The 11,472-nt window shown below is 43.6% G+C and overlaps 1 protein-coding gene across 1 annotated transcript; it reads right to left on the reverse strand.

Moving 5' to 3' along the window:
• Positions 1-257: 257 nt before the first annotated feature.
• On the reverse strand, positions 258-2,186 carry LOC112902937 (patatin-like protein 2). The gene is made up of 4 exons (XM_025972135.1): positions 1,986-2,186; positions 1,706-1,887; positions 757-1,597; positions 258-668 (listed from the first exon to the last, which is right to left on the reverse strand). Exons 1-4 carry the CDS (start codon positions 2,148-2,150, stop codon positions 435-437), a joined length of 1,422 nt encoding a protein of 473 aa, XP_025827920.1. The 5' UTR covers positions 2,151-2,186; the 3' UTR covers positions 258-434.
• Positions 2,187-11,472: the final 9,286 nt, after the last annotated feature.

Genomic DNA, 11,472 nt, shown 5'->3' on the forward strand with positions numbered 1-11,472 from the left:
TGCCTCCCTCGTCCATGTGACTACACCCAGTTTACCATGGACCGGAGCGGTCCTCTTATCGGAGAGGACGTGTCGGCCCGTGGCGAAGGGATCCCCGCAACGGGGATCGCGGCGGGCGGCGCCTGCGATCGCCCCGATGGGCTCTCATAAGGGAGAGGAGAACCATTCCCGACCTTCTAATAGTGTATATGTGGGAAACGGCTTATATTTTGGAACAGGGAAAGTACAAATATTTATAAATTTTGGCCATATTTCCATACATCACCGTAGCAATTAATTACCTTTCAGGGTTATAAAAATGATCTTGGTTTATTTATCGGTCGCGCCACAGCACTCCGTAAGGACTTATTGTTACATGTTTACTGATTGATGGCCTGCTCTTCTTTATTTTGCCGCTCTCCAGATTAGATAGACCCCAGAGAAGACGCGCGCGTTCACTTGAGGGCAGTAGCCTGGCGAATCCTGCGTTCCTCGGAGAGCTTCCCAGCCAACTCCTTGAGTGCCTGCTCATTGGTGGACGCGCCTTCCACGGGCTCGTACACCCCCGTGTCCTTGTTCACCTTCACCACCTTCTCCTTGAGCAGGTCATTGCCAATCTTGATCAGCTCGGCCATGTTCTTCTCCGTCGTGCAGTCCACCAACGCATTATCTCCCTCCAGTGTTTCAGTCTGCATCCATGCATCCGCGCATTGTTTGAACTTTGATGATGATCGATCGGTTGATGATGATCAATTCGATCAATTACTAGCTAGTTACCTGGATGCGAAGGTAGTTCTTCTCGCAGCCGAGGAGCTCGAAGTGCACCTCGGCGTGGATGTCGACCATGTCGGCGCTGGCGTTGGAGAAGAAGTCGAGGAGCGGGTTGAACCCGTCGTTGGTGAGCCAGTTGAGCAGGTTCCACTTGTTGCAATCCGCCGCGGTGTACTTGTGCGCCTGCTTGGCGATCCCCGTCCCGACGGAGAGCACGAGGATGTTCCGGTACACGCTCGCCTCCGCGTCCTGCCTGCCCATGCGGGTCTGCTTCCCCTTCTCCTTCTCCATGGCGATCAGCGCGGTCATGGCGGCCGTGGTGGGGTTATTCTCGAAGCTCTTCGTGGTGGTGGGGTCGGTTACAGCTTTTCTCGTGGTGGTGAGGCCGGACACGAGGTCGCCGTTCACGAGGTGCAGGTCCTCGTCCTCCAGCTGCCGGCGGAGGCGGATCATCTCCTTGGTGAGCAGGGACATGGCGGCCATGGTGGGGTTGTTGGCCGCGACGCCGCCGTCGACGAGCTCGAACGCGTGGGGCTCGCCGCCGGCGCCCTCCGTAGCGAAGCTGTGCGCGGGGAGGTAGGTGGGCGCCGCCGACGTGGCGATGCAGACGTCGGCGAGGCGCGGGTTCTTGTGCGCCTCCCGCTCGGCCTCGAACGAGTTGAACAGGATGGGATGCATGCGGTTCACGTCGAACGCCGGCACGACGACGTAGCTCAACGTGTCGGCCACCCGGATGTCCCGGAGGAGGCTGTTGATCTTCTCGTGCAGGAACTCGCCGTCGTACTTGGGGCCGCCCCTGACCATCTTCACCGCATTCCTAACGAACCCCGGGACCCAGACCCATCCCCTGCAAAAAAAAAATCATCACGATCGCCATGAAAATGAACATGGGCACGAACATGATGATCCTGAAACTGAAAGAGAGCAGGGACGAATTGTATGATGGCGTGCGTACCCTTTCTGTGGGAAGATCTTGGGGCCGTTTTCAAGGTAGAACTGGCTGATGTCCTTGGCGGCGAAGAGCGACCGATTGTCCTTGCCGGGCGCCGTCAGCATCGCGGCGATCAGCCCGCCGGTGCTGGTCCCGGCGACCACGTCGAAGTAGTCGGCGATCCTAGCGTCTGGCCCGTCTTCCTCCTGCAATAACCAACCAAATCAACAAGAACAGGTGAACAAAAAATGCAAAAAAAATGTGCTTGAATCGATAATACGCTGGATTATTTGCACGCACGTACTTGGAGCTGGGCCTCGAGGCGAGCTAGGATGGTGGCCGGGATGAGGCCGCGGATGCCGCCGCCGTCGATGCTCAGCACCGTGAGAACCCTCCCCTGCTTCGCCGGCGGCATCGGTTTCGCCATGAGGATGGGGGTGTCGGTCTTGATTTCCATTGTTCCTTCCATACTAGCTGGTCCTTGGGACTAGCTGAATTTGGAACTTCTGTCTCCTGCTGGACTGTGGATTTGATCTGAAGAGCTATTTATAAACAGAGAGATGGGCTTCTCGACTACGAGAGTTTATCCAAGAGTGTGGACAGCCTCTACCCGATCGACCTACTGCATCTCCTCTTAATTTAATATAATAGTCTGTTAACAACGTGAACATAATATTTTTAGACAATACACTACAAAAAATCTGTTGATCCATGACGATTGAATTTCATCACAGATCAACGTCATGTATTGAGCGTCATAGATCACACCTCATGACGTTCCTTAAATTTTCGTCATAGATTGCTTGATCCATGATGTTTTAAAACCGTCATGGAATGTCCCCGGGCCCCCAAGCCCAACCCAAGCCCGTTTTCTATGATGAAAATTAACGTCACGAACAGTATAATTTTCGTCACAGATTCAATTGTCATATCACACAATGGTGACATGAAGGATGACGTGGCTGTTGACTTGATGATGACGTGGATAGTAATGATGACATGGCTGTTGACATGGCAATGATGTGGAAAGTGACGTGGCAAGTGACATCAGCAGCACAGCCCACAAGTGGATGGGCCCAATTCAGAGTGGGCCACCAAATTGGGCCTAATTTCAACCCTTTTATTAGAATAGTCATTACAGCCCAAAATATATATACCAAAATTGTAAGACCTTTTACCACAGCATCAAATCAAATACAATATCGTATGATTTACATTGAGAAGCACCTCAAAATTTACATGCAAGTTACATTCATCTTGCATCAAAAGCAACACTAGAAACAAAAACATCAAATATTCCAGCATTTGCCTTCAAATTTCCAATCTCTTCTCACTGTTTGCCCCTTGTTCCATTTCATCCTAACATGAAAAGAGCACATTGTCAAATATTAATCAGAGGACAATATTTGTATTTGTGATGGAAACTACTGAAACTAGCAGAAATTCACATTGACAAATATTAATCAGAGGGATATTTGTGATGGAAATTACTGATACTAGCACGAACTGGTTCAATTATAACAGTGGAATTAATGTTGTAGACTTAATTAAAATACTACGCTCGACAATTGACACTAGTGATAAAAAGTAATCAATTAGGACATGCAAACCAAATGTTCTAGCACCAAATGAGACCAGCTACACAGGGTACTGCTGCATCTATAAATAATCAGAGCTCTGTTCAATCAAGCATGCATGACAGGATGAGCATAGCAATTAAATTGACTGCAAACCAGTAGCAGTGTAGTCTTTTCTTTGTGTTAAAAGCTAAGTGTGGCACTAGGAATTATGTGGCACTGAATTGAACAATGAGCAATCAGACTACTCAAATTGATAGAGGCATTTCAAAGACATTGCAATCAGATTGTTGAACTACTGCTCACCTAAAAGTAGAGTCTGGGCTGTTTCTTGGGCTTCTGCACCACGCCAAAACAATTACCTGTATCCAAGAGAAGAAGAGAAGAAGTTGCAGGCACTGACAGCTAGTTGAAAGCGAACTGAGCTGCTAAAAAATCAAGCAAAGCAACTTCGATTAGAGTTAAAGATTCTATATTAACCTGGCCACGGATCCCAGCAATATGGAGCTTTAGCCTATATATCCCTGCTGGTACCTGTAGACCACATTGCTTGCACTTGATCAGCATATCAAATTGCAGAGAGCACTAGCAGTAGCAGATCAAATAAATAGATGATACATATGGATTTACAATATCTCATGACTATACATTAAAAGATAGCACATAGGTAAAGAGGCCCAAAAAGGATAAGACATTGGGCAAATCTTAGTGACAAGCAAACTGCAATATGACTCTTTACTTTAATTGGAGAATGCAAGCATGCTTGCCCAATAAATCATTTCTCCTCTCTTAGAAATCAGATGTCGATAGTAAATTGATCCAAGTTCAACAATCATGTGGACTGCATTTCATTTGCATACTAAACTTAGAACTCAAATGGATATTACCAGTCATGGATGATTGAAACAATGAGCTAAATAAAATTATTGCTGCCAGCCACATATGTATAAAAGGAATGATTATCCAAGTGTTACTCTGCATGAAAGTGACTGATCAAAACAGGAACAAAGACAAATGACCTTCATTTCTTGATATTTTGTTTCTATTACTATGTTCCTTCATCCAATCTGTTGACGTCCCACAAATCATATCTAGTGACGCGGTAGAGTAATAAGAGCAGAACTCAAATCTAGTGACGAGTCAAAATTCAGTGACGTGCAGATTAAAAAGAGGTGTAGATTAACCTGGATAGCCATGGAAATTAGGGGCGCCCGTTTCCATGACGAGGGGAGGGAGCGGAGCCCATCGGGCACGGGCAGCAGCGTTGACGCCGGCTCACGCACTAGGAGGCCGGCCATCGCGTCGCCGTGCCGGATCCGGGCAGATCCACTCAATTCCTTCACAGATCAAAGGAGAAAGTGAGGAATCTCACGAGATTTACATGTAATCCCATGAAATTAGATGCTGAAAAGGAAGAAATCGAGAGGGGTACAAAGATTACTTGCCTTTGCATCACGAGATCCACGAAATTGACGCTTCGAATCAAAAAACGAGGGGCGCGGCACCGCCGCTCCCAGGAAGGCCGACGCACCGCCGCCCCGCTTGTCCCGCCCGCTGCCCTCGCCGGCCCCGCGCACCGACGCGCCGCTGCCCTGCTGGCCTAGCGCGTCGTCAACCTCCGCGCCCGCACTGCTGCCCTGCTACTCCGCGGATCTACACCGTCGACCTCCGCCGTCGGCCTCCGCGCCCCTGCTGCACCGCGGATCTGCGCACGTGGCCTCCGCTCCGCCCATGGATCTTGCGGCTCCTGCTCGCGAGCCGCGGAAGGGAAGGGAGGGGCAACAACGGGGAAGGCGAGGAGGGGCGCGGCCAGAGGTGGAGGTGGTGGAGGCCGAGTGCCGGGTTGGCGAACTGGTGCGGCCGCAGGGGGTGCGAAAGGAGCTAGATGCACGAAGAGAAGAGCTTGGGTTTGGAACTCGGGGCAACGTATTTATACTATGAGAAACTGATGATAGCCGTTGGATCAGATATGAATGGACAGAAATTGTTGGGCTGAACGGGCTTTCTCATACTTTGTCTGTCAAATGTTTTTCTTTTTATTTTTTTATTTTATAACACTATTGTAAAGTAACATGTTCAAATAGTTATCTTATAGACACCAATATATTTTTTATATATAGTAAACTTTATATAAATTTTCTTCTACAAGTATCGATAATTTTACAACTTATTTACTATTTTTAATTGTTTAAATTGAATTTCTGCGAGTTTATATGCAACTTTAATATAAAATAATGAGAATAATATCCAAAAAATCCCTCAAAAATATATTTTAAGTTTCTCTGTTCTATTATAGCTCATATCATGAAAATAGTTGAAAATTTCAAATGTTTACTAGGGATAAGTCAAACTTCTACTTGCAACTTTATTATAAACTAATGATAATAATATCTAAAACTTCACTGAAAAATTCTGTAAATTGTTATAGAATCATTTTGTGAATGTATAATCTTGACATAAATTTGTTTTAAAATTTTATGATGTTTGAAGTATACATTGTTCATAATGGATACATCTCTCACAAAGTATCCTGTAATTCAAGTTAAAACTTTGAGATTTGAATACCTCATCATATTTTTGAACTCGTATGCACCTCAAATTTGGACACAACCTTATTATCACCATATCATTAGAAAATATGAACTTAAGTTACCAATTTTTATGAAAGAACATATTTTTTCTACTTTCAATTTAGGTGGAAAAAAACAAGTCTATGAAAAAGATCCAGGAAATAGTAATTAACATAAACAAATGCCATTACATGAAAGATCATGATTTTATAAAAGTTGAGAAAAAAGAACCATCAAATTTGGAGTTCTTATGAGGGAGAAATACCAATTATAAAATTTAATTGCAGATTAAAAAGAAAAATATGAATCAAACATCTGTTCTTCATTACAGACTACGTTACAAATGATTATATGGGTGTTTTGTTACCCATTATCTTCACAAGCGAAGTCCTGGCGCGCTGGTAGGGCACCCTTTTCTTATCTCTGTGAATCGGGTTCGAATCCCCACTACTCAATGCCTCTCTTTTTTCTCGGAATTACAATACGCGATGATTGTATAAATAAAGAAATACCAGTCAATGTCAGAACATAAGATGCAATCCTAATGCCTCACTATTTTTCTATTTTCGCAGTAGTTAAAAATCAGATAATAACTCGCTTAGTCACAAACAGAGGCGCAGCGTACTGGTAACACCTGCGTTTTGGAGCCTCAAGACCATGGTTCGAATCCTGGTGGCGCCGTTATTTTGCCAAAGTGGTGTGGTGGTATCTGCGCTCTCCTTGTTTCCACTTTTTATTTAACACTAACCTTTTTTTCGCACACCAATTTTTTTCCCAATCACATATGCATACTGCGGGAGGATAGGTTTAACGCCAAATTCAAATTTTTTCCAATCACTTTTTTTATTCAATCACATATGCATGTACCACGGGAGGATAGGGAGCGGAATAGGACTTAGTAGAATGTTGAAATTTGGTTTGAGGCTTTTAGTTTGCTTTTCATGTGCGCTGACTAGGCTGCCACGTAAGCATCAAATAAGAGAAGAAAAAACTTGAATTAAAAATGAAAATGTCACAACATATAGTTAAAATAACTATGATGATTTTTTATGACATTAATGTTAAAACGTCATGTTTTGTGGGCTCAATTACGATGAATTCAATAAAAGTTACAAAGTTCCGGGCCTAGGGTCCATACCTTCAAATTCATCATAGATTGTGTGCAATTGTGATGTTCCATTAAAATATCATAAAATTTTCGTCATAGATCACCATATTTCTTGTAGTGATCTGTGATGATTTTAAGGATTTGTCATAAAAACTGGGCCCAAATAGAAGGTTGTATGGGCCATTTGTAAATCTGTGATGAAATTCATAAATCGTCATAGATGTTACTCCGATTGTGACGTTTCCGATAAACGTCATTGGAAATCCGTCATAGATTAAAGGAATTCTTGTAGTGATAGGAAAACAATCATTGGTGACTTGGCTTGTTGGACTTCGAGGTGCTCCTATTTGTAAATACTATTGCAGCTCAATTATTTACCATCCGCGTGCCGCGTGCCATGATTTTTTTTCCTCGCTTAGCTAGCTGCCATGTGACCATACATGTTCCTTGGCGTCCCGAGCACCCATCTCTTCCTCGACGAAATCTCGCCGTGATCTTCCTTCCGCGCTGGCCGCGGCCGCGGCCCATGCTCCACAGCATCTTGGGCTTTGATCGCTTCCTCCGGAAAATTCTATGCATAAAATATTAGGTTCTTGCATGAAGTTTGTGTGGACTATAGGTCTATATTTGGGAGGGTTCGTTCCAGTTTCAGCTTTCACCTATTTTTCACAAATCAAGATGCCAAAGTGCAAAGGTGTTTTATAAACTCAAGCTAAAATTAATGAACTAGAAGGCGGAAGAATTCAGTTTTTTTGCTTCACTAGTGAACCCATTCCGGAAGAAACCCTTCCAAACAAGTACAACAACAGGGTTTTCAATCAGTTTTCGAAATATTTCGGCCCTGCGAAATTCCTTACTCTACAAGTTTGAGCTTTGATGCACATTGTTTGCATTGAGTGCTGCAGTCGCCTGGGATCACGAGCGTCTTTTTCCCCTACCTCTTCTAAACAATCCATCCGTTTAGCACTAGGTGTGGTTATTATGGATCATCGCCTAATACCCTCTTCAAAATCCAAATCAACTCTTAATAATTACTATTAAATAATAAAAATATATAAAATATAAGTTTAACCTTATTTTAGTCGGTTCCTTCAAATTTCTAGACTAAATTTGTAGTCATTTACCACCTCCAGTTAGGAGCCAGCGAGCCAGATAGTTTGTCTTCAAACTTTCTCTACCTCAGCTATGATGGTTCCATTCATTGATTTTATGGCAAAACCATTTTCGCAATTTAACCCTTTAGGGCGATGGCAGGGATAACATTGTTTGGTTTGAACTCAAATCAGAGAGAACAATCTTGTTTATGATTCCTAAACGTTCCATCTGTCAGAAGCTATGAGGCTGCCATGCAATCACCTGCAAAAACTGTACCAGAAAACATTGTATACGTGCCAAGGCATAAATAATTTCATAGGCCATTTTTTTTGTAAGGGATGCTGTGGTACTCTTGACAATCAAATCTGACACTTTTTACAGTATAACCTTATACCATGATTAAGAGATATTTAGCCGGATGATTAATTATGTGATTTAGCTAGTTAATTTGAGTGTCGGTGGATTAGTATATATGGCCGATAGTTAATTAGTTAGCAGTAGATTAAGTTGGTTAATTAACATTAGAAGATCTGTTATTGCGGCATCTACCAGGAGTTGTATATCAATAGAAAAGAAAAACTCTACCTGCACATGGATCTGCAGATCGGCAGACTGATCTGCTTCCCCCTGGATCAAAAGCCACAGTATTTAATTTGCTAGATGGCGGGCAAGCAAGTCAGCGAAAATATTTTAGCATGGCGGCAGCAGGCCGGGTTGGTCCACTTATCATAAAATCTTGGAGAGTTTATTTCAGTTTTGGTATAATGGAAAACGAGGAAAAGTAGTGAGTATCTTTGTTCCAAAGTAAAAGGAATTATGCAAGTATTTTGAGGAAATTAAAAGAAAACTGAGGTTTGATGAGCTCATGAAAATTTTTCCTTCAGCGTCCGCAAAGTGCTTGCGCGCCAATCATGCTTCTGCCATTCATCCTTCTTTCTCGATACACTGCAAACAATGAACAGCAATCATCCCACAAATCCTTTTGAGGAAATCCAGTCACCAAATGCACCAAAAATTGAGTCGACTATCGCAACAGAAAAACACATCTAGTAGCCTGCCAATTCCCTTGCATCAGCACTCGCAGACTTGGTCCGGAACACAACCATGTCCCCAACTCCCCATCCTCTTGCATACCGAAACTCTAGCTTGGTCCGACAAGGGGATATTGGTACAAGGCTCCGAGCACTCGCCATCACCTCTGGCTGCTCCATCACTCATAGGGATATAGGAGAGGATGCGAGCTGGATTGTGAACGGAGGAGCTAAACTATAAGGTGTAATGGTGACCCGCTACAACAGTGGAAGAGAAATACATAAAACAAAAATCAAGCGGCCATGAATGCCACTGCCCTTGCTAGAGCCTAGACGAGCTTGCCATTGACGTGCCCTCTACTGAGGCGTCGTGAATATCTCCACCACGCCGGTGTGGATCTAGGTCTTGGAGAGCAGAGGACATAGCGAGGAGAAGAGAAAAGGAGAGCGGTGAGAAATGAAAATTGGGGAGGAGAGGAGAGGAGAGGAGGCAGTGGACGTGGCCGTGGGTTGAACCGTATTTCATCAAATTTTCAGGTCTACCAGGTTAGTGACGTGATTCAACAAAACGGGTCACAGATGAGTACACCTATATTAGTGACTTAATTCCCACTGGGTGAGGGGTGCATCTAACCCACCTACTCACTCGTCTCTAGTGACTTGGTATGTACCATCTTGTGACATATTTTGTTGATATGCATCTCTAAAATTTTCGGTCTAGTACCAAGAAGAAAACACCAGTGACGCCTCACAAATTTGGATGTCCCTAGTCTCAAAATAGAGACATGTTTTGCTTTCCATGTCACTAATTTCGGTGTCTCTATTGTACAATTTTTACGTAGTGAGGGTTTCGCAGTTGTTGGTTTGGGGGGGGAGGGGGGGGGGCGGGAGGCGCGACTAGGGGTGCCATGGCAGGCCAAGGCCACATTAGGTGTCCGGGAATGGAATGGTGGCGACTCAGCTAGGGAGGAAGGTGTGCGGCCGCAGCCATGGCCGCATGTACACGATCTGCGCAAGCAAGGCATGGCTACGGATGGCGGGTTCGGCCGTGCTGCGGAACGCAGGGGAACCTCCAATCGGCCTGCAAGTAATATTATCATCACTAGATCTGTAATTTACCATTAAAACAATAGAGATGTTTGAAGTGCTTGAAACAAGATTATTTTTTGTCCCATCTTGGGCTTCTATATGTAGGTCACCAGCAAGCACCTCACCTAATCGTTTGGATATTTATGTAAGGTCTAAGATGCTGCCTAAAAATTAATCTCAAAGAGCAATATTGCCTCCAATGATATTGTAAGATCATATATTAAAATCTATAGAACTAAAGTTGTAGCCCAAAATTGCTGGGCTTTCATTCAGGTTTACAGCGGTAGCCTGTCTCCCTCGGCAGAACAGAGCTAACCGGCCACCAACAAACACTAGTGTGAATGTGTGATTGGACGGTCAATGTATTTAAAAGGCATCTTGCATTGGCCGAAACTTTGTAAGATTATTTGAGCATATAAATACCCTTAAATTAAAACATCAAATATATAATTGTATATCTTATCAAGAGCTACAATTATTACACGAAATATTTTAAGTTCATTAATTATTGGTATTGTATGAATTTTAATATAACCTAACAAATAAATATAATGTTTGTTTTTTGCAGTTTAATAGTAGCCCAACCTACTATACATTAACATTACATCTTTAAATTATTATCGTCAGAACTGATCTTTTATCTGACATATGTATCATACTATATCTTACAATGGTATTACTTATTACTATCATTAAACTTTATTCTACTTAAGCACTTCATATACCATCATCTTACTGGTTTGGACCTGCTTTATTAAAAAGCACGAAAGTTTCAGCTAGCTGGTGGGGTTAGCAGCTCTTATAGACATCAGGTTTCAGAAAGAAAGTCTAAGCTTACAACAAACTAAGCTAGACTAGCACGCTCTATACACATTTACACACCCTCTAAGAAAATGAAGAAAATTCCTTCTATGCCATTAAAAATTTAACTCATCCCTTAAATACCATTAAAATTTAGGCTATCCCTTTATTGCCATTAAAATTTTAGTTTCATCCCATCTGTGCCAGTACTGTTATATTTTGAAGAAAACGTATTATAACACAGTTAAATCAGATTTGTCATATGTTGTTATTCGATTTTTACCCTCTCCAAACTTATCCTCAACACCAGCCACAACTCATCTCCAACCTTATCCTCCTCCTCCTGCTTCCCGGCGTCGACTCGGGCGGTTCCACGCCCCCAGCGCTCGCGCCGCGCCGGGCTCCGCGTGCGCTGCTACTAACTGATCACTCTGGACGTAGCTAGGTACTTCTGGACTGACATGCTGTTCTAACCTCTTGTTGCTGTTGTGAACTGTGTGATCTGATTGAGTGGCCTTGT

Source organism: Panicum hallii, chromosome 8 (assembly GCF_002211085.1).
Source record: "Panicum hallii strain FIL2 chromosome 8, PHallii_v3.1, whole genome shotgun sequence".
NCBI lineage: Eukaryota > Viridiplantae > Streptophyta > Magnoliopsida > Poales > Poaceae > Panicum > Panicum hallii.